We start from the raw sequence: 27,312 nt of genomic DNA, 5'->3' as shown, positions 1-27,312 counted from the left end.
ATAATAGAGATTTCACGCCGCGGGGGCCCCCTTGGTTCTCACAGTAGGGGTCTCAAATTCCCCCAATGATTTTCAATTGTCCCCTGCATCCAATGCTCCTGGACCCACTTATTAAACCCTCGCGGGTACAAAACTTTGTCATTTTCAATATTTCGGACAAGGGAAAAAAACAGGCGCGTGCCCCTAAGTATCTGTTTATAGTCCTGGGGGATCAATTCGTTTGCTAAATTATTTATTGGTCAAATATGCTTACGAGGTTTCACGAACGATCGGACACGGTTTACCGTAAATCTGTTTGATATTTGGATGTACGTACGGATAGACGGAGGTGCATCAGTGGTTGGGAAAAGCAAACCACGGTCCCTCAAGTACCGATCTTCCAATTCGACGTTATCGATGCAGGGGGGTTTTAGAAGGAGGAATCACCAACGTTTAGCGTTCAAATTTTTCACCAAATTCTCTTATCCGATTGTCCGTTTTTTCATTCCGTTTATTGGCACTTGCGATTACGTGAGTTTCACTTTTTGGTGATTCTTCGATGAAATTTAATTCGTCAACGTTTTTATTCGTTTGTAAAATTAAACGAAATCATATTCGGTTTTTTTATTTTTCAATTAACCCCCGACACCACGCTGGTGCAAATTTGCACCCAGGAAAATTTCAAGCGTCTAGAACTTCGAAATTCCTTTCTACAATTTGGCCATTTTTCTATGATAAAACTTTAGTTTTTTATTTTTTTAATGATCGTCATCGATTACTAAGGAATTGTCACATCTAAAAAGTCTCGTTCATGGATGAAATAAAACGTTTCGAAAAGACCAAGTGCAAATTTGCACCAGTGTGGTGGTGAGTATGGGACCTCAAAGGGTGTGCGGGGTAATTTTATGGTTATGAAGAGATTGTACGAATTACTGCTAATGATGATGGCAATTTTTGATGGAAATGAGGCCAGATTCTGCAAAATCTGAGAAAATAATTTTTTTTATTTTGTTTTTCCCATTAAAAAATGATTATCCATCGTGGGGTACATTTTAACTATTGAAAATTGTTATTGCACTGTTTTTGTTGTCTCCGATCAAGAGATCAAAATTATTTTTCACCAACACTCCGGAGACCCATCCAAAATTATTGGATTTGGAGCTTCGACCACCCAGAACTCGCAGCAAATTACCCTGCGGTGAAAAAATTTGAACACGAGCGTTTCCGGAATCACCGACAATAATATTTCCTCTGTTGTCAACGGCAACCACTTCCGGCGATCGGAAGTGCCGTCGTAAAGTTCCTGAACCACCCAAAGTGTGTACGAGGTTCCCGTTGTGATTAAAAATCTTGAAAAATAGAAAAAAATTAATCGTTCGAATGGAAAAGCAAATAAAATATTTTTAAAGACAAGTTTGAAATGAAATTTTTGAACTAAACTTTTTAAAACGCTTTTCAGTTCATGCTTTCAGACTATTTTTGAATAATTAATTCAAATTTCCATGTATCAATGAACAGACTTATTTACTTAACATTTAAAAGCAGCTTTGACCATTTTTTCGATAATTTTTTCAGCGAATTTTTTAAGCGATGTTTTTTAAACTTCAACAACCTTTTTCAGCATATTTCATTAACTTTTTTTCATCAGTTGTGGAGAAACTTTTTCTCAGCAATTTTGAAGTAAAATTTTACCTACCTTGACCTTATGGTTACCACAATCGGCAACGATAACGCAGTTTTCGGTGACAGCAACATCAGTAGGTTGATTCAGATGATTAACGACGATATCGTGCACCCTGCCAGATTTCGTGACGCTGTTAGCACGTCTTTCACTTGCACCAATAAGACCACGAAATGTGCCATTCAATTCGAGAATTTGAACTCTGTCGTTTCCCGTATCAGCGACGTACAGGAAATTGTTTTTCGCATGGAAGGCCAAACCTTCTGGACACGACAATTGTGATTCTGCCGGGCCTTTCGTACACATTTGTCTTACAATTTCGCCCTTGCGATTGAATACGAAAATGCAGTGTTTCCATTTGTCTGAGGACCAATATTTTATTAATTTTTCTTTATTTCGTTATTTTCAGAAAAAATATGAATAAAAATTATTTCCAAGGAAAGAAATGTTTTCCTTCAATAAATTATTGTCGATACATCAATTAATAGAAAAATAAATACCAAAATTAATGCAAATTTAACGACACTGAAGTCTGCAACGTTGAAGTCCAACAAAATTACGAAAATAACATTTGCAATTCACCAATTTTTTATTTCACGAATCACTGAAAAACTACGAATTGAAAATTAGGCAGGTAACAGAACAGGGGAATTACTGAAATTGTTAGAAAGCTTTTTAAAATCATTTCGTTGGACTCCAACGATGCAGACTTCAGCGTCACGGGAATTTAGATTTTTGTATTTTTATTTCAATGTCAAATTCAATCAAATCTAAACGTATAAACAATTGTTGATTTTTTGTCATTATTTTCTAATAAACATGTTTTATTGAGTATCTCAAATTGAATGATCGCTTTTCAAGTTACCAGTGACGAAAAGTTCTTCCGTATGATCCACGTAAGCAACCCCTTGCGGAGCCATCATTTCTTTGCTCTGATATCGTTTGAACAGTTTGTATTTCTTGTCGAGAACAACAACGTGACGAGCACCAGAACAAGCCACGAAAACGTGGTCTCTGCACGAGTCGTAAGCCATCCCTGATGGTCGTTGAACGAGTTCTCGATCGACAACAAATTTAGCCGAATATTTTTTTTGTCTTGAAAACGAAAAATTGGTCATAAAAATATTGCGTTTGGTCACACACGAATAATAAATTACCTGTAAAATAATTCTGCGTCTCTCTTCAATGATATCAATTCGATGTGAACATTTTTCGACTTATCCACAGTATCAGCTTCCCCTAAGTCAGGATTCCATGTATTTTCCAACTTCATCAGTTCCGTCGCTTCGCGATGCAAGGACATGAAAATGTTCACCTGTAAAAACGGAGTTCGATGTTATTGACAAAAATCAACATAAATTTTTGGTTGTCGAGGGAAGAAAGATTCTCGTGACAGGTTGAGTGTATTTTTCTAAATATCAATTTTCTAGAGAGAATTATTTTCGTGCAAACGAAACTGAATTTTCATCTCAAACATCCAGCAGTTCCGAAAGTTTCCAGTTTCCTTTCGATCTAATTCAATAGTAATTTTTTAGAAAATAAAAATTATAGTTCGTTTTCGAGTTTCACAAACGTTTTTATACTGGAAACAACATCGAATTGATTTCAACAAGATTCAAGATTATCATCGAAAAACAGTGGTGAAAATAAAACACGTATTTGTCAGAGGAAAATCAAGAGTACTGCCCATAGAAGGGGAGCTGCTAAAAAATGGAAAATTGACAGAAAAGGGACGAGCGCCCATCAGGAAAGGGAGACCAGATTTATTTTTCCAATTTTCAAGTATTTTAGTTAGAGAGAAAAAAGTGTATTTAAAAAAAGCGAAAACGTAGATACTAATTTATAATCGATGGGCTGTTTTACGTGGCTGTATCTTCCGTTTGACTTGGTTCGCTTGGTTCGGACGGGTAAATGAAGCAGCCCGTGAAATATGCGAAGCAATGCGGTTGACGTCGTAACCCGCAAATCGTGTGTTCATCGATGCGAGGCTAAGTTGCGGCCAATTGAGAGGAGATACATACAACGAAAAATCACCGCTAGCACCATAGCACACTTTTGTATACCCATTGCTTTCTGGCACTTGGGTACAAGCGACCTGGGACTCGAGAGAACAATTTTCCTCCCGCAAACCCCTCGAAGCCTCTACTCGGTCACGTGCCGGAGCGTGTGAGTCCTTTGTCGTTCTATCTTTCTCCCTCGTCCGTTAAGGGCGGATCGACGTTTACACAAATACATCAACCGCATATATGGGTGTGCATATAAGGCTGTATTTGTATACCTACGTGTATTGAGGGTGCAAAGACACGTGTATATAAAATAGGATTGGTGGCCACCGTTTCTGTTTGTACCGATGTTCGTACCAGAGCAACTTCAATGTTGCCACTGTACTCCAACCAGTAGATTCAACATCGTCATCTCGATCATGTTTTATTGCGAGATAGAAAATAATTCTAGTTTTTCTGTGCCTCATTTTTTCAATTTCTTTTTAAATAATGTTACTTTTTCATCGCCATTCGTTTTCCATTGTATTTTAAAAACACGAGCCATTGAATTTTATTTATTTTAAAATATTTACATAGTTTCGACGATAAATTCCTTTCGTAAAATCAACTATAAACGCTGGTTTTTATTTGTTTTTTTTTTTTTTTTCAAAATTTCCTACTTTGATACACGATTGCAATGAAAGTGAAAAAGATTGTTCAAGCCTCCGCTAATTTCGGGTACATTAACGTCCAAAAAAATTGTGTACCCGAGTAGAGCGATAAGACACGTTTGACAAAGGTTGTCGATAAGCTCGTGGAAAAAACCGCGCCAAAAATATCTGCCTTTTGTCTATTTGCGGTGGTTGCCTTTGTGATGGTCGAGGAGGAGTGAAAAAAACATGAAGAGTGGCAAAGATACAGGAACATAGCGAAACAAACGAAAAAATAAAATAAAAAATTTAAAAAAAAAAAAAAACATCAAAAAAAGAACAAACGAAAAATTCGCCAAGGGGAGCTCAGGAAACAGGGGAAATAAAATGAAAAAAAAGAGCGATTGCGATGGCTGAAAGAATCTGCGTTCGTTTCATTCGCAGACTCGTTTCATCGACAAATTGGCTGTACAGCGTGTTTGTAACTCGAGAACCGTAGCGATATAAACATACGTGTCATAAAATTAATGATAGACGAGTTAGTTACAGGTCAGTGGATTTTCCCAGGCTCCAAAAAATAGGGGTTTACACACATGGACATTCGTAAACGGGAGTACTTTCATATTGGCCCTATTTTGTCACTGTGGCTAATTTTAGGGACTGTTCTGCAATGGCTCGACGCGTGCAATGCACTCTTACATGTTCACACATACGCACACCCCCATTATGAGTAACGATAAGTAAGTAGCTCAAAAGTTGTGGTTACTATCGCGATTACACTCTTCGTCATGTACAAAATGTTTGTTATGTATGCGTGCGTGGATTTCTTCTGCCTCGTTAGACAAATAATCTTTCACGAGTCGATGGAGTATTATCGTTGCTTGTGGCTTTTTACATCGTCAGCTATTTATTTGCAATCGTATGTGTTTTTTTTTTTTGCAGTTTTTGATCGTATTTGTCGTAACTGCTCATGTATTAAGGCAGATCATGCTCGGAGGATCGTATTTTATGGGTGTCTAAATTGGCTCGATTTTTACTTCCTAAATAAAGATATTATTACTGTAAATCAATGTCAGAGTTTTTAATTCGAAATTATAAATACATTTTTTCAACTTATTTTTTGACGAATGAAATTACAAGCGATTAATTGAACGGGGATCCATCAATGACCGAACCCAAAATTGCATTCGTCCCTGGGGAAAATACGATAGTTTTTTATGTAAAAAATCGGTGTAGAGAGCGCAAAGGGAAATGGATCAAGAAAAAAGTGCCAATAAAAAAAGACAGAAGGCTACGACAGGAATGACCCAAGCCACGAGGAAACAAAATGCCGAAATAAGCAAATGTGAGTTGCCAAGTGCTCATTTTACCCATTTCGTTCAATCCTTTAACTAAACATATCTTTATTACTAGTAAGACAATCGTCTCGAATTTTTTCCCAGACCTTCGGTATATACTTCATTGTTATTGAAAAACTAATCGAAAAAGGCTTGAAAAATTTAATAATGAGAATCATAGAAAACGAAAAAGAACAGATACAGGAGTCAACGTATAATAGTATATATAAAGAAATAATTGAAAATGAAGAAAAACCTTGGAAGTATTGGGAAGCGAAGGGTGTTAAAGGAAATGCCAAAGAAATGTGGGCAAGGATAAGATGTGGAAATATAGGGAGAGATAAAAAAAAGGGGAAGAGGATTGGAAGTGTAGAATGTGCAAGCACGAAAAAGAAACATTAGAAGATTTAATCATTTGTGAAATAGGAAGACAGTCAATAACAAAGGAAAGGAATGAATTTATGGAAGTGTAGACAAAAGAGGCTAAAAAAGGGAAAGGCATCAGGGAAGAGTTGATAAGGTCGTTAAGAGGAGAGATTAAGATACAAATGTGTTAGTTTTTTAGAGAAATAGAAACAAAAGAGTGAAATGTAATAAAAGAAGAAAAAGAGAAAAGGGAAATACTTGTATTATTATTTTATAAATGTAAACAGTATAATCTTTGTAAAAGGCCACAAAGGTCGTGCAAATAAAACTCTTTACTACTACTACTTCATTGTTATTGTGTACTTTTTCATAAACTTGGCAAGAAGCGTTCATTCGTTATTATATGGAAAGGTAAACGATTTTTGGCACATAGTCCCTACACCCCTGTGTAGTTTTCTTCATATTTAAACACGTTTATCTAAATAACCAATAAGGCGAACCCTTTTTTAAAATTTGATATGCGCGTCAGTCGACTACCCATTTAAACTCTGTCAATTCAAGCCTTTCTTAAGAAAATTGTTTCGCGCATGAACTACGTTAATTCGTGCTTTTTACACATTCGTGTTTTCAGTTAATTTTCGTAGGTTCGTAACAACTCATAAAAAGAAATAAAAATTTACTAATATCGACGGATATTTTTCGAATGACAATGATATCTGGATATCCATGTGCAAATTCAATTGAGAATCGATGGCCTGACTAATTACGTCCATTTGGAGAAATTCATTATTGCTGTACTAATTTCGTCGTTGCTTTGCTTAGCATTTACGTGTAATACTATGATTTGAATTTATTCAGTACGTCCGTAATAACTTGTCGAGGGGAACTCCATCATAAAATTATTATTGTTCGTATTGCTCGACACGTCATCTCATTGATATATTACATGCGTCCTGTTCCATGCGAAACGATCCATGGAACGTTCCAAATAGCGTTTTTTGCCCATGAATTCATTACGAATGCAATGATCGGAAAATTCGATGAATGAAAATTCAATCTTTCACATCCCACCGAATCGAACTTCGAAATCAAACTCTGCAGAGATTTCAATATATTTTTTTATTTTTCGCAGCATCTCGAGTTCGGAATCCACGATGATTTGGTATTTAGTAGTCCGGCAATGGATATGGTTTCTGTAGTTTTAGGATCGTTCAGTGATTTTGCAAATTTCTTTGTCAAATAGGATCATTCGAAAGAACGTGGAATTTTTTTTGTGCTTACACTTGGAATTCACCAATTTTTTATTTCACGAATCATTAGTGTAGATTGAAAAACTACGAATTTCAAATTAGGCAGTTAACAGAATTGGAGAATTACTGGAATTATTGGAGAGTTTTTTTTACACCATTTCGTTGGACTCAACGTTGCAAACTTCAGCGTCATAGAAAAAAAAACCTAATTTGAGTGCTGCATTTCTTTTCTAGTCAGATAAATACCCTTCGGTTTTAGTTTCATAATTCTTTTACGATGGATTCGTAGGCTTCTAATTGTTGTCACTTTTTAGTGATTTTTATTGGTTCATACCCCCAATCACTGCATGACTGAGTTCGCTCTACATCGATCCTGGAAACTTACTCAATTTTTCCAACGTTGATCCAAATTCAAACACAATTTATCAAGCAATGTTAAATGACATTTGAACGATTGAATTGAGGAGGAATCCTACTGATTCGGATCCAATTTGACGAACTTTGGACTTTTCTATCTTCTTTCGCTTTCTCATATCTTTTTTCTTGTCACCTCCAAAGATGCCTTCATGCTGCATCGATAGAAACATTCCAGCTTTATTTTCAACGACGAGGGTCAATTCTACCACAGCCAACTCTTTCAAACGATGAACGCATGGAGAATATTTTGTAAACATTTTGGAAAAACACTTTGGAAAAAATTTATTCGGGAATTTCACATTTTATTGTATCCATGTCGCGAAACATGGCCGATGGGAAGGCTGACATTTTTCAGCCTTCCCATCATCATCATCTTCGGAAGGTTCTAGGACAAAACTGGACTGCCAACCACGCGTACGTTTGCCCTAGTACATATTAAAGTGCGAGGGAGAAGCGGAGATACCACGTCGACTACTCTTTACGGTGAAGTGTGTCTCTGACGTGAATTATTAGCCCTCGGATAGGCGAGAGCGGAGTAAATTTTCGCTCTCTCTCTTTGACTATTTGTATCTTTCTCTACTCCCCTGTTTCTCTCTCAGTCTATTTATCTCTCCTTCTCTCTGCTTCCCTATATTCCTCTGTCCACATTAAATTCTCCCTCTTAGTCTCTCTCTTTCTCTCCCTCTCTCTGCCTTCCTCCCTCGATCTGTATACCGCGTGTGAGAAGAGCGAGATCGGGCGTGGCTTCGGATCCTTGCGAGGGTGGCAACAGGCGTGGCTCGGAGCCCTCGAGGCTCGGAATTCTCTCTCAGAGTCTTCTCTTTCTCTCTGCACTTCTCCCTTCGCCACGATCATCCCTGATATCAAGACAAGACCGGGAAAATTGATTTCATCATGCGGAGACTTAACTTCGAGCGCTTCCGAAGTTGCTTCAAGCTTTTTCCTCATTCTAAAGTTGATTCGTACTTTCTGTTAGGCTACTTTCGATAGTAGGATCATCGATGAGCTTGCTCGTTACTTTTTCCCGATCTACTTCGTTAGGTTTGAATTTTTGTGAAACATTTCAACTACTGTTGTGTTATCTTGAGCACAGTGAGTTGAACCCGAAAGGTTGCTATTCAACAGTTGCTCACGAAGTTTCCATCCTCCAAGATGTTCATTTTCAATGTGAAAATATGAGAAATACATTCTATTTGAGTGAATTTTAAAAAGATCATAATAATTTCGAGTCTTTTGAATTTTATGTCCAATCTTTCAACACCTTAACGCTCATCTACTCGAGTGAACGTCCGGATGCAACTCGAGAACTCAAAAAAACGAGTGTACCAATGAGTGAAACCATCAATCACGACCCTCTAATCAACGAATTACCTGCGGCGGCGGAACTCAAATATTTGCGCACATAACACTGTCGAGCATTTTTCCGCAGAAGGAAAATCCGAAGTTTTCAATCGATCAGAATCAGAACGAATTTCCGCAGTCGTAATATCGGAAAATCAATTTGTTCGAAGCAGTGAAAACAAAAGTAGAATTTTAAAAAATAACAAATGACGCCTAAAAATGGAGAATTCACTTATCGGATGATTAAATCATTTTCATTTTGTCTTTCGAGAGGGGGGAGGCAATATTTCTTTTGAATTTGGGGGATATTCGTGAATCCCCACCAGATTGAGGTTCGCGAAATTTTGTGCTTAACCCTCGGGAGAGAAAGGGAGGACGAGTGAGCGAGAGAGAGAGAGAGAGAGAGAGAGAGAGAGAGAGAGAGAGAGAGAGAGAGAGAGAGAAGAGAAGCGAGAGCGTTTGTACAGTGGTAATGGGCTGTCAGGAACAGACGTTCGTTCCTCGCTGCCTTATACTACACCAACACCATTACATTCACTGCGGTATCCTCCATTTCTCGTAGCTCCAAACTACGGAGCAGTAGTACGAGTGAGTATGGAGTCAGCCTTGATACAAACCAAGTTGCCCTTTTCCCTACGTCGCTCACACTGTTTCGCTGTACCTAAATAACCCAAATTCTCTCTGTTTCTTCCATTATCTTTCTCCTTCTTCTCTCCATTTTGTCTTAAATTATGTTCCGATCCCTTTCTTGTTATTCATACTACGCACGAGAAATCTTTGTTACATTACTTTCATCTTCTTTTACTTAATTTTACCATTTTTTCTTATCGTTTCCATTGCAATCGCTCTTCCACTTTTTCACATGCTTTTTTTTCGTTGTACAACAAAGTGCTGCGGGCTTGATATCACTTTTTAATCCAAGTTTTCTTTCTTTCGTTACCAGCTATTGTTTCATTCGTCACTTTTCTCTTGCAGTTGTCGCACCTCCACCTCCCTACTTCTCTACTTCGAGAATTATTTCTATTCCGTCTCTCAGATACCTGTGATTCGATACTTTGCACTCTCTCCCTCGCTCTGAAACTTGATTCAGCTGTAATCTTATTTTCTCTAAGGAAATCTGTAACTTTTCAGAAAATGGATATTCATTTTAACACGTTAATGCGCAAAACGACAATTTCAGACACGCAATTTCAAGTATACAGTTTTAACTGAGGAATAAAAGAAAAATTCTTCAAAGCTTATGTAGGGGGTTTCCGAGAGTGCGCTTTCAGAATCTGGCATTTATTTTGTAAAATTAAATCAAAATCTTCATTATTTTTGCGTTTTTAATTAAAAAGTCGAGAATTTTTTACATTTTTTTTCCTTTCAATGTATTTTCGTTATTGTTGCTGCACTTGAATAACCATATTATCGCCAGTAAAGGTGTCCTTAATGTCTAACTTTTCCAGAACACTGGTTATGAACGTTTTTTTCCCTCTCAGTTTTCCCAAGATGACGGTTTTTGCCAAACAACATGATGTAAATTTTCATGATTTTTTTTCTCGAAATGTATCAACTTGACGAAAAAATTTCACAGATCAAAAAGTGTTTAGAATCGCCCGAAAAATACGTGTGATTTATTCAAAATTTTTCTAGCTTATTTGAATTCATCAATTTTGACAATTTTTTGAAAAATTTCAAAAATTCTGATAAAATTCACACGTATTCTTTGGATGATTCTAAACACTTTTTGTTCAACTCAATTGAGACTGGTGTACTTGAAATTGCGTGTCCAAAATTGTCGTTTTGTGACAGCCCGATTTTTTGGGGTTTTTTTGCGATTTTTTGATTCATATAGTGAATGGATAAAATATCGACACTGTACACCCTCCTTTCTCTCTCTCTTTCATTTACCTTTCGAGCTCCAAAAAAGCAGATGTTTTATATAAGAATAATTTCTATGTATGAAGTGTAATAAATAAATAAATTAATTACATAAATGTATATTGATATATTTATACGTGGTTCTCTCCTTTTGGCACGCTTGGCTTCCACAGCTCGAAGCGGCCAACCCGCCCGTCCCGGAATGATCAATACTTGGCGAGATTCTGCTCAGGACAGGTGCAGAGAGTGAGAGAGAGAGAGGGAGAGCGAGATGAAAAGCCATATGATCCAGATTCTATTTTGTAAAAAAAGCAACGCCCTTCAAGAGATCCTTTTCTACACGAAAATTTCACGTTTTCCAATGTCGATACGATCCTTTGAAAAAGTTCGTTCCGAAAATGGAAACCTCATTGAAAGAGTTAACTCATTGAAAACGCTATTGAAATTCGGACAATCATTCGCTGGTTTGTAACTTGAAAACTTTATGCGGGGTCATTTGAAGGCAGTTTTGGGAATAAAATTTTGAAGTGTTTCTGGCAACGGTTGGACCATTTTCACACCCTTCGTTATACTGATGTTTTTATTTTGCTTTTCCGTATGAAAATTCATATTTAAACGCTTTGAATTCGGGTCGTCTCGTTCTTCCGTTATCTTTACTACATTATTTGAACAAATGACTCGACAAATCCAAGTAGAAGAGGAAACTGTTCTAAATCTTGTCGCGAGAACAATAAAAAATGATGAGCAACGTGCTTAAAAACAGTCATGAATTCCATTTCACCGTAATTTCGAGAAGAAAAAAAAAATTTTTAATGAAATTACAAACCTTGTCGTCGTTGTTGCCAAGATCTTCGGACAATTCTTTCATTTGTTTTTTCACATTCTCAACAACCTTGTCGATTCGTTGTTGGATTTCGTTGGCGGTTTTTTCGCCGCGATTACATTGGTACGACAATCGTTCAATTCTGTGCTCTCGTTCCTTCATCAATTCGGCTACTCTCGCGTCTATATCTTTCTCAATCGAGTCCTTGATTTCGTCGATTTTCGACTATGTTTGTGGAAACCAGTAATTCAATTTAGTACACAAAATAACAATGAAAATTCATCAATCGTTTCCCAATTTTCGCTCATTTCCTTTGTTCAATAAAAAAAATTGTATTTACACTTGTACCACAAAAGTTGTATAAACGGCGAGCAAAACTTACCCGAAAATTTTCGATTTTTCTTGTAAACCGATCCGATGTTGTTTCCATTTGAGGAACCATTCGTTCCAGCTGTCCTTTGAGCTCATCGACGTGTGTGTTCCAGCAATTGGAGCAAAAAATCTGTCAGTATGGACAAAAAACGTTCATTCGGTTATAAAGTATTTGGTCAAAAGTATTTCTCAAAATTGTTTCTACCATTAAGTATTTGTGGACCACCCCAATTTCATTGAGGGAGACCCTTTTTCGAAAGCTGAAAATTTGTGAGGTTTTCGTTTCTCCTGTCTACAAACCACAAAAAAATTGGCGTCATGGCAAATCAGTGTGTACACACTGATTTGTGCATTTTTGCGGAAAAAGCTTCCGATTTTTTTTAACTCTTGTAACTTTGGGAATAATGGACCGAAATAACTTGCATTTTTCGAAAAAAAGCATGAAAAAATAGATGACGTCCATCCGCTTGACTGCTCTTCAGCGTGAAGCAAAAAACCGTCGATTTCAATGGGAGGGACATTTTCATTTTTTTTTCAAAAAATCCTCTGAGAAACTTTGGCCAATTTAACTATTTTTGAGACTAGTTTTATCGTAGCAAACTATTCTTCATATTTTTGCTTTTTACGATTTTTTTTTTCGTCAAATATTTAACATGTTATAGGGCTGAATGAAAAAAAAATTTCAATCCAAACAGGTTTTTCAAAAACAGTAGAAAAAAATTACAAATGGTCGGAAGGTCGTTTTAACAATAAAAAAAAACTGATAAAATCAAGGTGGGTCACCGGTGACCCACCATGACGGAAAAGGTTAATCATAATTTCATCAAAAGTTCGGAAATTTTCAACCATCTAAAGAGGGTCTCTCTCAAAGAAAAAAAAATATATATTCTTTAGTTTTGTCAAAAATTACGCGAAAATTAACGTGGACCGTTGAGGAAGTCGTTTTATTAGTGCAATATGTGAAAAAACCGAAATTTAATATCTTTACATTTTTTTAAATGTAATTATTCATTTTCAATACACAGAGAATCGAAAAAGAAACGAAAAAACAGAAACTGTGGGTAAAATTGAACAGTTAAAAATTTGAAATTATTTGTAGATGTTTCTGACACTTCAAACGACACAGCAAAAATGTATCAAGTGATTTTGAGATTGTCAAAAATTGGGATGAAAATGAATTTTATCAAAAAGCGTTCATTTTGCTTCGCAAGGATTTCTTTGAACTATTTTGTGTCCGACAATCGTCCGTGGAAAATTACTGATTTATTTACCTGTCGGCAGTGTTTACATCTGTTTTCTTTGTTGCAACGACTCGAACATTTGTCACAGAGAGTCGCTAAAATGGGCGGCTCCTTCGAGGTCTCATTGTTTTCGGATTTCGCATTGGGTAATGGAGCAAAACTGACAACAGGATTCCTCGCTGCAAGACGTAACCAACCTTCGCCAGGATTTTCCATTACATTAAGGAGACTCTCGATGTATAAATTCGTTGGCAACATGTCGGGGAGTCGGTCGGTAACTCGCAGTTTGCACAGTGGACAAGTCAAATCAACTTCTCCTGTGAAATTCCGAAAAACAACAAAAATTCGAAATATTTGAACAATCCGAAGAAATGGCGAACGAAATAAAAATTCTGGATTCAACGTTTTTTATTGTAAATGTGAGTTTGATTTTTCTTCTAAGGAAACACAGCAGAAATATTGGAAACGGAATTAGCTGGTAGACATTTTTTTATAAACTAAAAATTGGCTGAAAAATCGTTCAAAACCGTCGAGCACAGATTTTTTTGAAAATTTCTACTCCTTTTTTGAGATAACGAAATCGAAAATTGAGTGCTACTCGAACGCTTTATTTATTCATTTTCCGTTTCCATTTCATTCATTGAAAAAGAAGAAAAAAAACGTCGTTTCGAATGTTCAAAAAAACCTTTGAGAGTTTCGATCCTTCCAAAATGAATTTGCCCACATTTTTTATAAAATGTTGCTTATCACGCACGACTCAATCGGATGTGTATTAAGCGATAACGATATCAAAATGTGATTTATCAATTTTCATTGCGTGTGTATTATTTCGGTTCACATTTGAAGTGACAAATGAATGACTCCCGATCAAACTCACCTTCACTCGTTTTTGTTTTTTCCAATTGTTTTTCTAAACATTTTTGGCAAAAAGTATGTTGACAAGGCATCATTCTCGGGGATTTCAATCGATCGTTACAAATTGGACATTGCAGGAGATCTTCGATGGCACCCAGAGACGTACTAAATTTTCATAATTTCGTACAAATTAAAAGGACGAAAAGTCGTCAAAAATCCTTGAAAGTTAAGAGTTAATCAAGTTTTGAATATATTTTTTTTTTTGTAATTTTGAGAGAATTAAATATTGGTGGCAGATTTCCGAAATCTTTTCTAGATTGAATAACAGAATTTCGAAAAATTGCGTTTTACAGCAAGTCTGAATGATTAAAAAAACGATAAATCAATGCAAAAATGTTTTTTCGATTCGTGTGACTTTCATTCGATCCATGCAAAGACCTTGCAAGAGTCGAAGACTCAAAAATTATCTAAAGTCAGATTAGATGGCATTTTTCCATTTTTGCAAGTAGTTCGAATGTCTGAAAAAAAAAAAAATATATTTTTTAAAAAGTCACTTGTGTCGTCTCGTTCGATTGATCCGTCGACGAAGAGCAGGTTCTTCTTTCGTGCCATTGCTGCTGCGGAGGTCGATAGTCAAAGATTTTTCGTCCCTCTTGCGAACAAAGTCGTGGGGGATTTGTTGCATTTCTTGTATAATCGCACTCGATTCCTCTGTATTTTCGGTATTTTTGCCCACTGGCTGTGATACGTGTCGCTTGAACATTGATTTTAACTTCGCCGCCATACTGTTTATCATGATCATAAATCAAGTGAATGAAAAGAAAGGATTGAAGAAAAAGATAGCCGAGTCGGCAATAAAATAAATTGTTACAATCGTTACGAAATCTTATTCATACCTGATCGGGCTCGTTACTTCGTATTTTTCAGATTCCGAAAACATATCCAAGAACCACTTACTATTTACACATTTTTGTTTTAGATATCCACCCGCGAGTCTCGATGTTTCAATATTTTATGACAATTTATCGCCTGAATTTGGTAAAACTTGAAACAATCCGCCACAAATTCGACACAGATTATACTAATGATGAAACGACTTTATCCGCAGATGTGAAACGTTATCTTCCCTCTCTTATTTCGATAAAGATATCCGATGTAACGAATAAAAGTACAATTCGATAAGATAAAAATGTGATAATCAATCGCTTTTCAATAATAAAGTTTGTGTCACAGGATTTTAGTTTCGCAAACGTTTTGTAGCAAAGTGATATTTATTTTATTCTCAAATTTACTCATTACTTGCGTCTCCAAATATGAAAATATAGGGACGAAAGTTTGAACGTTATCCCATAGAAGTACATACTTAAGGGTTTTTTTATTCGGATTCGTTGATTTTAATAGTTTACTCATAGTCGATTTTTTTTCTGTCAGAACGTCGAATTATTTTCCCCATTCAAAAATATAGGAAATCGTCACAAGCTATGAAAAAAAACTTGCTATTTCCAGCTGTTTCGTCAAGAGCATGGATGTCACCTAACCTCACTTGGAATTTTCGATATCGAAACTCTTTGATGCAATTTGACCGATTAAAAAAAGGCTCTGTCAGCCCACGCAGGGCGGTGGCAAAAATGGGCTGACATTTTGTTATTTCGATCGGGCGAACGGTGTGGAAAAATTTCACTTTCGAAATTCGCAGCTATCTCTCTTGCACTCACGGTCGCGATATACCGATTGATCCATGCTCTTTAAATCGAAAGATGTGAAAAAAACTCATGCCGAATACCGTACAATTTACGTATTGAAGGATGAAGTATGTATTATTGAAATGATGTAGAATGCGTAGTGTCTGCTCTTCGCATACTTCTGTCGATCACATAATAAAACACTAAAAACTGTTATATTCGTTGTCGATTATTTACTTTCTTATCGCCAAATGATAATACAGATTCCTTGATAACCCATGCCACAGTTTGCTGTGGACTTAACAAAAATGGCGATCGCTATGTTGTATGGTGTGTCAACGACGACATAAAAGCAATAAAAGTGAAGAAGTGCAACGAGAGACAGATTAACCAAGTTTCAATCAAAATGCAATGTGCGCGTGAATATTTCATAAGAAATCAGACAATCCTGGATTCAATAGTATTATGAAAACGATGGTAATATCAGCGCTAAATTGGAAAATGAGGAACGAGTAGTTAAATGCGTTTGTTACGCAAAATTTTGATTAATTTGACAGTGGTTGCTTTACTCTTGTTGTTGTTATATTGTATCCAGACATCGAATGGTGTCAATTGGAGTGAACATTATTTCAGATTACAAAATGCTAGTGAAAAAACAAATTTTTCATCCGCCGTAGTTAATTCGCGTTTACGAAATAACTTACAACCGATATTCATCAATACTACGAAAATCGGCTCAGTTCCCAAAGTTACGAATTATTATAATGTATGGTGCATTTTTACTAAAGTCACGACCAATTCTCCAATGAGACGAAAGTTTCGTATATTTACTGATTCTCTTTTGAGACTGGCTTCGGTTGATATTGCTTTTCACGTTATAACCGATAACGAAAGTCGATCCATCGCTGAAGTTGTCATTCAAGGAGTTATGTCCTCAACACAAAAATTCATGAAGGTAACCAAGGACCGTTAACTGGAGTTTCCTTTACACTAATTATAACTGCATAATGTAAATGTTTTCAATTCATTGCAGGTGCAATATTATGATGTACACAAATTAGCGAAACAACTGGAATACATTGTACTGGCGATGTCACCACATTTTAGTAGTAAGCCAGGAACTTATTATTCGGATGCTTTGTTCTTTTTGTCACTGGGATTGCATCAAATTGCTCCAGAAAAACAAAAATTAGCAGTAATGCTGGACGCAGATACAAAATTCAGGAGCGACGTCAGGGATCTCTTTGAGGAATTCAAACATTTTGGTCCACAAGCGCTCTTTGGATTAGCACCGGAATTAACACCTGTATATCGGCATGTTCTTTACTCGTACAGAAACCAAAATCCAAAAACCATTTTTGGAGAGCCTATTTCTCTGGGTGGTTATCCAGGCTACAATAGCGGAGTGGTGCTTTTTCAATTGGAGAGATTAAGAAAGTCCCCTGAGTGGGATCAAATAATCAGTGAAGATATGGTTAATCACATGACTGAGAAATATAGTTTCAAGGTATTAAATGTTGATGAGCAAAAACTTGTAGATATTCAACTTGAAAAAATTATCTTAAATTTAATTTTTACAATCACGTTCACTAACACTAAGTCTTAGCACAAGAAATCATTCTTCTGACACATTTCTATAGGATTCAGGAAAATCATTAATTTGGAAATTGCAATATAAATATATTATTTATTTCTTCTGATAAATTGATTGAAAGTAGAAACTAATGTAATTGTGATACAGTGTCTTGAAAAAAAAAAAAAAATAACAAAGTGTTACTACTTGTGCAGATAAAAGAGTGAGGAGGTCACATCACATTATTCTAGTCTTCAACGACATTAATATTCAGTCTATTAAATTTCGCTGAATTGACAGGGCCACTTGGGCGATCAAGACTTTTACACCCTTCTTGGAATGGAGCGCCCTGAGCTCATACATACCGTGGATTGCGGTTGGAATAGACAATTGTGCACGTGGTGGCGAGATCGTGGTTACATCGACGTCTTTGCCAATTATTCACAATGCGACTCGGAGACTAAATTGTGGCACGGCAACTGTAATACGCCGATTCCTGAAGAAGATTGAGATTCCAAGATGAACCTTGAAATCTCAATGACGATGGGCTTCGAATGTTTCGTTTGATTTTCATTAATACGATTTCTTGTAGATAATTTTCTTCTTATTTTTCGATTTACTAGCTGTACTCAAGTCCAAAAAATTAGAAATCATTTTTCCAATATCTTTGCTCTAAGCAATATTTATTTATTCTATGATCCAATGAATGAAAAAAAAACAATAAATACTTATTTGAATAATCGTATGATTTCGTACGATTGGATTAATGACATTTTTTCTCAAGTACTAATATTGAAATAAATGTTATTTCTTCGAATTATTATTTAAATGTGAATATGTGGGTTGCTTTATGAGATGTCATTTTGTTTTTAAATCCTTTCATCTGAACGTAATTGTGTTTTCGATCGTTTACGAGTCAACTGTGATTTATTAAAAGCACAAAAGATTTATAACGCCTTCCAGCCGAAAAAGTGCAACGGCCGAAAAAAAAGCCTTATTTCTAGGAAAGAAAGAACCCTAAAATTAGAACTAATTTATTGAATGTATACAATAATATTGTAATCAGTATTTTTTGGATACCGCGGCGTTCAAACTCTGAACGTGATATGGTGCTTTTATGAAATTATTGTAACGAAAGAAATAAAAAATTCTCAAAAATAACCAAACAGTTGATAAAAACTATGTTTTTTTAATTAGTTTTTAGATACCGATATTGAAATTTTCTCAAGCTCTGAATTTGAATTCACACTAATGTCAGTCGGTTTCGAATTGTATCAAATGATTATCAACTTTTTAAAATTTCCAATATAAAGATTTTGGGTAAACTTACCAACTGTGAATGAAGTAGAACAATTGATTTTTTTTTTGTTTTTATTAGCTTTAATACATAACTGTTATAACATATTTAAATAGATTACAGCTGCGTTCGTAACAGGACTCGCTTGTGTTATAGATATTAAATACATTACTGACATACGTGCTTATATACAATAAAGTTCCGTCACGTATGAAAGAAACCCCGAATGCAACGTACCATTACCTAATTTTGTGGGAGTAATAAATAATTGAGGATGGATCGTGCTTGGAACGGCAATGTTACATTTAATGCCAGCTTTTTCTTTTTCGTTCGTGATCATTTTTTTTTGTAATACAATTGTAATACGAAACCATTTTACAACGTATAATTTTTCATAAGGCACAATAAGGGTGAAACATGAATCATCAAACGAGTTTCACCGCGACTTATCAATTTTTTAAACGATTCGATTGATCAGCTTTGCTTCAACCCATCGCTGCTTTGTTTCTATTTGCCTGCACAATATACGTGTATAAAATAAAAAGAGCATATGTATATGTGTGTACCTTTGGTCCCGTTGATAGAAACTTAAAAAAAGTTTTATATTTTGCGATAATTAGCACGCGTTAGTCGTTATTACTTCTTGTGTTTCGTTTTGCTTATAGTTTTATTTGAATAATTTCTGAGTTTTAAATAGTGCATCCATTCGTTCGCAACCAACTTTGGTATGTTTTTTAAATTTATTTCTTTTTTTTTCTTATCAATGACAAATGTGACCAAAGCTAGCTTCGTAGAACGGTCTTCGCGAGCATTAAAAAGAAAAAAATCTTAAATAAGGGCTTACATTCTAACTCCTGCACGCAAATGAGCAAAGTTCAACATGACTTACAGAATAATAAAATGTAAACAATTTGATAGAAGTGGTTCTTTTTTACACCGATGCACGATAGCGCACGACGTTTTCGTACTCAAAACCAATGAAAGAAATACGAGAAAAAAAATAATAACTTCACAGGTCCATCATTATATACATTCCAATAACGAGAATTTTGTTTTTTTTTTTGGAGTAAGTGACTCAACCATGACTAAGTAGACTCTCACCACGAATTCAATAATTTTTTTACTTCCATATTCTATAACCATCGTTGGATTTCGATAATTTTATGATTATGTCGATCCAATATGGCAAAGTGTGATTCGAGATAAAATCGTAAAGAATTATCGTTTCGTTATTTACGAAATATTTTTACAATATTCGATTGACAATCGCAGCTCAATAATCTTCGTGTTTTGAGTGAAACGCGTATTTAGAGTTTGGCATAAATACTGGAGGATTTTGTTCGAAATATTTAGACAAGAAATGAAAAAGACAGAAAAAAATAAATAGATCGTCAATCGATAAACCGATATTGCATTCGATATCGTAAAAATATGTACGCGCGTTTTCAAATTTCACACTTTTTAATCATGAGTGATGCAACTGACTTGCTATCAAACATATCAAACAAGTAGAATTAAAATAGTGACAACTATTCTGCGATAGTAGAGCGCGTAGCGCTTCGCAAACCGTCGAAAATATACATACTTTTGGAGCACCCAGGAAGTTTCTTTCGGGGATCACACGTCACCTCGATAGAGTCCAAAATATAATGAAAAACGATAATTACACTTTCCCTCATCGATGGTAAGAAAAAGTTTCTACAAAGTCACTTTTTTCTTTCCATTTTTTTTTTTCAATTACATCGCGAAAGCTAATCAGTTTAGATTATAATTTAAACTCGTTTAGGCTTATTGCACCCTTTTGAAAGAAACTATCAATAAATCATAAAATAATACAGCTGACTAATGCTTCCTTCAAGGACAATAACTATTATAGAACTAAACGCCAATTTATGTACATTAGAAAGTACCTTAACGATTAATAAAAACAAGTTCTTCCGCCAAGGACACGTTATACTTTGTGTACACTTTTTACAAACGGAGATGAAAAAATAGTGTCCTCACCGAGAGACAAACTATTCAGACGATCCTTGAAATAACGCATCTCTTCATTCCTCCGAACTACAAAACCACAAAATACTGTTAATTTTCATTTCTCAAAAGACATTGATCGAGTAGATGTGTTAAACTAAACATTTTTGACTTGTTTCGAGAAGCAAAATTTTGTGGCAAAAAATATAATTTCTAATCGACCAATGTTTCCAATTGCCTTTTTGACATTTTGTAAAAAGAAAACTGATGTCTCAAAAATCGATGGCTCTCTAAGAATTGAGGCTTTTGAGTCTGTCTCGCCCGCCAAAATTTCGAATTGACTCTAACAATTGATCTCTCGGATCGACGTTGCAAATCGGGACAGATTTTGGTCTGGACGAAGAGTTCTTGAGCGTTACACCTGTGATAACAGGCATTGTTGGAGGAGGCGGTACGTTGGATATGTTCTTCGTTGAATCCTTGTTCAAAACTCCATTTTCTCCAGGCGGGGAATTTACAATTTTGGGCTCGTTAGTTGAGATTTTGAAGCCTTTTACAACAGGCATTAAACCATTAATTTTCGTGCTCGTAACATAATTCTTCGGGACTGTTTCAAAACCCTCTGTTCCCCGATTATTATTTTGCGACTGAATACCCACGACTGACGTATATCTTCTCAGAGTTCCTTGGTTCGTAGCTAAGGTGCCACCGTTTCCTACATGATTTTTCGTCGAATCGGCATGTTTCAAGGCATTTTTATTCGCCGCTTCCCAAACGCTGTTTTGTCCGTTGATTGGTAAATTTTGGACGATATCTGGTTTCGTACCATAATAATCAGAGTGTCTATTTTGAACAAGACGTTTTGGTTTCGCACGCAAGCAAACTTCTTCGCCAAAAGTTTTCGACAATTCTCGAAAATTGACGGGTTTCGTATCGATTCTAACGTCATCTTCGAGCTCGCGCTTTTCTGGTTCTGATTTTTTGTTAGTGATTTTTTTCAAAGCTGCGCTCATCATAAGGCGTCCTCCTTGATCTTCCCTGTCCTCGGAAGTTTTCTTCGTTTCCGAAAAAACGATGCGACTCGAAATTGGTTTTTTGTAACCCGCTGCTGTTGTATGACTTATTAACTTTTTGGACAGTTGTTCCTCCGATTTTTGTCTCGCAAGGCTCTCATCGTGACCGATTGCTCGATTTATTGTTACATTGTTAGCAAAATTTCTCGGCAACGTGTTTAACTTTTGCTCACTTTTCTCGTTACTCGTACCGTTCAAATTCACACGAGTTTTTCCTCCAGATGTGTTGTCACTCGTTGTGAATTTATAGTCCGTGTCCATTTTCAATTGGACATTGACACGCGGCCTTTCTGACCAACTTCCCAGACTTATTGCCGGTGGCCCCGTGTATTTGTACCGCTTCGTTGTCGCCTCTTCCGTTAGCGTTTGCGGTTTCGGTTCTTCGCTTTCTGCTCTCAGCTCCGAAACACTCGAGAATGACTCTATCGATCCGACTTCCGGGAGAGCTTTGGAGCTGAAAGTGAAAGAAATAAACATTTTTTAAATCAGTATTTCTATGAAGAATCACTTATTCATGATTGATCGTTGCTGTTAACAAAATTTTTGTCGTCGATCATATTTTCAGTTTTCTTAAACGGTTGAAAAAATGGAATTACAGATTCCCTAACTAAAGAACAAGCTAATAAAATGTAGCTTACCCTATGTGACTTGAACTTTCTTGATCGTTCGACGGATCCGAAACATTTTCCTCCGTCTGTTGATTAGTCTTCAACCGCGGTAAAATGTTTTTCAAAATCTGGAAATCATAAAAATTGTCAATCTCAGAAATCAATAGGGGTTAAAACATTTTTTAAACAGCAATTTGTTACATCCTGTATTACCTCGAGCGATTGCAGTTGTTTTTCCTTGGACGGTTCTTCCTGCTTTTTTAGAATGTTTTCCCTCCACTGCGAGAACTTTTCATTGTTTCTTGGGGTCTCGTAATGCAAATTCGTCACACTCGTTGATTTGATTATGCGACCATCGACTTGCTCCATTTGTTTGCCTCCGTCGTCTCTCTCAAAATTCACGTCTTCGCGATATTTCGAATTATTTGCAAGAGTAATATAACTCTTCGATCTGTGAACGGTTGTGATTTTTTCAGCTGCTCTATTAAACGATGCATTCCTGAGTAGAGAATCGTGTGGAGTAGAATGGATTTTAGTCTCGAGTTGCTTGAATTCCACCTCTGTTTTTTCCAATCCATTTTTGCTTTCTGATTTATCAACAAACATTTTTTCCTCAGAAACATTATTTCCACAGGCATTCAGCGTAGTTTTCGAACCAAAATTCCCTTTGCCGTTTTCAGAAGATATTTTGCTTACGATCGAAAAATCGGACGCTTCATTTTTGTTCGTCGTATTAGTAAGTTGCGGTGAACGACAGTTTTCCTTCACGGGTTCATTCTCAAATATATCCAAACTCTTTTTCCTTGAATAAGTGGTTATCGTGAAATTCGACAGAGTATTATCGACTGGAGCAATTTTCGGAGCAAAAACTTCGGATACTGCTCGACGAGTGTCGGTTTCCAAAATTTTACCAGTCGATTGTTGCAACGAGCCGTTACCAAGTTTCGTCGACAATTCGTTGATTATTTCCTTTTTTAGTTCCGTCGTAGGGACGGCGTTTCTAGACTCAATGGAAACTTGAGAACTCAGCTTTGGCTTTTGTTGTTGCACAGACTCTTCCGAGCTCGCCGAAGCTTTGATATTCACATTTTTTGTTGTCGAATGTTCAACTTCTAAACTCTTCGAAGATTTTGAACTTTTTGCGGTCGTTGAACTTTGGACTTGCAGATTTTGCGGAGATTTCGAAACTTTCGTGGTTGCCAAACTTGGAATTTGCAGATTGTTTGGAAGCCCCGATGATGTTTCCGCGGCTACTGATTGATCCACTTTAGGACTTCCGGGAATTTTGGCTTGATCCGGTGGAGTAATCGATTGTGGTGTTGATGACTCAATGATTAGATTTTTGTCTCCCTCTTTCGGAGAATTCGGAGGTGATTCTTTGAAGGCTTCGACCGAACGTAAAGTGATCGTGTCGTATCCATCGAAATCTGGAGATATATTATCTCTGAATGCGCTTGGTGGAGCTGGCAACTGATATTCCCAATCAGTGATCGATAAATCATCGCCAGTCGCTGAAACGTAATCTGACGTATCCTGTTGCGAATTTAATGTTGCATCAGGACTGCACGTCAAATTGTTTCTCGATGACAAAAATGATTCGGCATTTTTCGTCTCTATTCCTATCGGTGGCTTAACCTCGTTCGTTCGATTCTTCATTTCTAACGATTCTCGAATTCCATCGGATTCGTCGGTTGCTGCATGACGATCGTTGGACAGCTTTTCTGATGTTATCGGCACCGGGACTTCTCGCGATAGGGGTAACTTTGGAATGGGTAGAGAATTCGATAGGGTGTCCGAAACTTTTTGTAAAAGAATATCCGTTTCCGTTGGTCGATCTGGGCTTGCTGAAAAAAACAAATAATGGAAAATCGATATTATTGAATTTGGCAAATTTTTCGATATACTCCCAATGCATTCATTCTGTAATCGAAAATTTTAAAAATTGGGGATTTGAAAAAGTGGTGAATTACTCAAAGTCGATCAGTTATCAATAAATGTCCATATATACGTGTTGGATGTTCGAAACTCGTGATGTTTTAATGATGAAATTAGGACAGGAAATATAAAAATAAAACTTCCACCAGAATGTGCAAAAAAAATGTTCTTTTTCGATCGAACGAAAATTAGTAGCTAATTTCTACTACTCTAGATGCACCACAGTAGATGACAACACAGTATCTTGTGTTGTCACAAGAAAAAAAGAGGAAGAGAGAAGAAATGAAGAGAGAAAGTGACGAAAATAGAAAATGATTACTGTTCATCTGAACTTTCAACAATTACAAATACATGACCAAAGATTCGTTACTATTTCATGGTAAAATTGTATATTTTTTTTTGTTGCTGCTACTCATGTAAGTTAGAAATTCATGTAAAAAAAATTCGAGGCCAAAAACATATGGCAGTTGAAATAAAAAATGAATTCGGATGTTTTAGGAATATCTCAAATTCGTAAACGGAGAAACCCATTTACCCAAAGTAGTGAAATCAACGAACAGTGATCATAATTTTAAGGTGTTAGTAATCTATAAGCATGCACCTGATTCTCCAATTAATTGTGGTTGCCAGTTATCTTGCATCTCCACCACCTTAGTATGAACCTCCCGACATCGAAGATTTGTGGTTTGTAAAATGAACGGTGGAAAATCAAGGTGACTTCGAAACAGTGAAGCGTCATCGTCAACGTGAATTCGCTCATTTTTATGATTGTTTTCATTGCTCTCGAGATTAACAATGCTTCGTGATACATTAGGATTTAGAGCGCAATTGAAATCTTCAGTGTGCGAAGACAAATGTCTCACGGGTCTCTCAAATTGATTCATTTCAAAATCATCGAGTGCTGATTGGCTCCTAAAAACTTTGCGTTTTTTCGTCACTGGGTGTTTTGTTTTTGCGATATCAGGATTTTTTTCTACTTCATCATCTGTTTTCATGATCGGGGCGCTGTTTTTTTTATCGTCGACCTCAACATTGCTTTCGACGTTCTCTGCCAAATGAGAGCATTTAGGAATTGTTGATATTATGGCACAAGATGAATTCAACGATGATGAACAAAGTTCCTCCTCAGAAACATTATCCGGGAATTCTCTCGACAGGGCACAAATGTCGTCCAGACTCTTCACGTGTTTGAGAACGCCCTTTTTCAAATTATTTTCACTGTGCATGGCGCTGTTCCATTCGTTTTTTCTGTATTTTTCAGCTGAATCAATCAAAGATTTCGTCGTTTCTTCGAGCCTAATATTTTCACTCGTTTCGTTGTCAACCATCTTTTTCGTTTGCTCCGAAATCACGACCGCATCGTTGCTCATCGAATCAATCGCAATGCCCTCGTGAGATATGTTTCTTGGTGCTGGGAGGAGCGATACTTCGGAAGCTTTAACGACATTACGGGGTTTTGGAGTCGGAACCAAAGCTTTCGTCTCTGTTTTGAGGGGAAAATTCAACGAGAAAAAAATAAATAAAAAAAATTTACTACCAGCATTATGGAAGCTAGAAAATTGCACAGGAAGCTTGAGAAAAAGATAAGAAAAATATCCAAGAAGTGGAAAGTATGAGAAATAAATGACCGGACATATTTCGATTCATTTTTTCTCATCGCTTCGCTCATTATAGGCCATGTAACTTTCTAATTGAACATTCCATCAAATTAAATCACAATTAGTCTCCGATTTTATTCACAACTGGATTCATTCGGTCAGTAAATGAATTTCAGTGCACAATTAATTAAGGGAAATAATAATTAGCATAAAGCGAGAAAAGCAGAGATAGCTGAAATGTCAGTAATTGGAAAAGCAGCCACGGCATCGAGAGCTCGTAAAAGGCAAAAAGTTACACATGATATCAAGAAAATTAATAATAATTTATAAATAACGAGTCATAGAGGTGGGGGGGCTGACAAACGGTGCGGCTGTGTCAACGCAAAGGAATGTAACGTTAAAAAATCATGTAAAAGGCGATAGTGTATCGCAGTTTAATTTCGCAATCGATACACGACGTCTTGCACAACGGAAGTGGGTGAAGCAACTTGTCTCTGAACACATTTCCAGCGCATGGGCGATTCCACACTAGAATTCAACGTATTAAATCACCGCTTTATCAAATTGTATTTTTTCCGATTTTTTCACCAATGAAGAGAGAAAAATATTACTTAAAGGAAACGAGCACAAAGAATAAATATTGACAAAATGAAAAATTAATTTATTAGAAGTTTTCCAATAATCCACTCATCCAACGATAGTCCATCAAACAAATTCTCCGACCCTGCTCTCAAGTATGGAATTGAGTTGAACTAAAAATTTATTCCAGTTCTCGCTGGATTCTTGACGGCTAACGAGACCAGGTGGAGGAGGTTCGAGGATGCTGAGTTTTTTGTCAAAAGCTATTTTCGAACCGGATCTGGCAACTAAGGGTAGGGAGGGTAATTTGTCAATTTCATTGGGAACAGTTACTGTGGGTGTGATTTGAATATCAACAGGTTTCGTTGAGATGGCAAATATCTGAAGATTGCTGAGGGGTGGTGGTGACAAATTGAGCGAATCGTCAACAAAATCATTGTTGCAGTTGATCTTGCAACTATCTTCGTAACTCGAGATCAGAGGGTTGTCGTAATAGTTGGTTGTTGTGAAATTTCCTAGTTTTGGGATCCCTAGATCATTGGAACGTTTTCCATCATATTTTTCGGGCGACTGAGAAGTTTTTCTCTCCATCACAGTCGTGAAGCTCCTCGAAGGTTTGAGTGATTCGAAACTTTCGTGATTGTTAAGAATTTTCGTTTCTTTGAGACAATTACGATTTTGAAAACTCAAACTGTGCTTCAACATTCGAGTTTTGCATCTCTCGTCGCATATGTAATTGTCACAGTGGGGTTTACTGGGACTGTAGCGAGCCTCAAGAATTCCACAAACCGGCATATTTTCAGTAGTCGTTTCAATGTCCTCGAGATTCAGAAACGAAT

General features: G+C 36.4%; 3 protein-coding genes across 9 annotated transcripts in view; 1 reads left to right on the top strand and 2 right to left on the bottom strand.

The window, feature by feature from the left end:
- Positions 1 to 965: 965 nt before the first annotated feature.
- Positions 966 to 15,997, bottom strand: LOC122415734 (tripartite motif-containing protein 2-like). The gene is made up of 10 exons (XM_043428152.1): positions 15,054 to 15,997; positions 14,712 to 14,942; positions 14,180 to 14,322; positions 13,333 to 13,619; positions 12,072 to 12,191; positions 11,693 to 11,914; positions 2,818 to 2,975; positions 2,526 to 2,755; positions 1,676 to 2,022; positions 966 to 1,328 (listed from the first exon to the last, which is right to left on the bottom strand). Exons 1-10 carry the CDS (start codon positions 15,095 to 15,097, stop codon positions 1,032 to 1,034), a joined length of 2,079 nt encoding a protein of 692 aa, XP_043284087.1. The 5' UTR covers positions 15,098 to 15,997; the 3' UTR covers positions 966 to 1,031.
- Positions 15,998 to 16,133: 136 nt separating this feature from the next.
- LOC122418762 (xyloside xylosyltransferase 1-like) lies at positions 16,134 to 18,573 on the top strand. The gene is made up of 3 exons (XM_043432924.1): positions 16,134 to 16,794; positions 16,873 to 17,346; positions 17,713 to 18,573. Exons 1-3 carry the CDS (start codon positions 16,360 to 16,362, stop codon positions 17,920 to 17,922), a joined length of 1,119 nt encoding a protein of 372 aa, XP_043288859.1. The 5' UTR covers positions 16,134 to 16,359; the 3' UTR covers positions 17,923 to 18,573.
- Positions 18,574 to 18,770: 197 nt separating this feature from the next.
- LOC122418650 (cordon-bleu protein-like 1) overlaps positions 18,771 to 27,312 on the bottom strand; it is a 113,493-nt gene continuing 104,951 nt past the window's right edge. For 6 of the 7 annotated variants that reach the window (XM_043432908.1, XM_043432910.1, XM_043432913.1 and 3 more), the window contains 4 exons: positions 24,898 to 25,779; positions 22,575 to 24,205; positions 22,392 to 22,489; positions 18,771 to 22,207 (listed from right to left, as the gene is read on the bottom strand). In XM_043432908.1, coding sequence (XP_043288843.1) covers positions 20,971 to 22,207; positions 22,392 to 22,489; positions 22,575 to 24,205; positions 24,898 to 25,779 — 3,848 coding nt within the window. In that variant the 3' untranslated portion in view covers positions 18,771 to 20,970. The remainder of the gene's footprint in view (positions 22,208 to 22,391; positions 22,490 to 22,574; positions 24,206 to 24,897; positions 25,780 to 27,312) is intronic. The other variant, XM_043432915.1, reaches the window with a different exon arrangement.

Source organism: Venturia canescens, chromosome 1 (assembly GCF_019457755.1).
Source record: "Venturia canescens isolate UGA chromosome 1, ASM1945775v1, whole genome shotgun sequence".
NCBI lineage: Eukaryota > Metazoa > Arthropoda > Insecta > Hymenoptera > Ichneumonidae > Venturia > Venturia canescens.
Note: the sequence above shows the minus strand (reverse complement) of the source record. Positions and strands in the feature narration are given on the sequence as shown.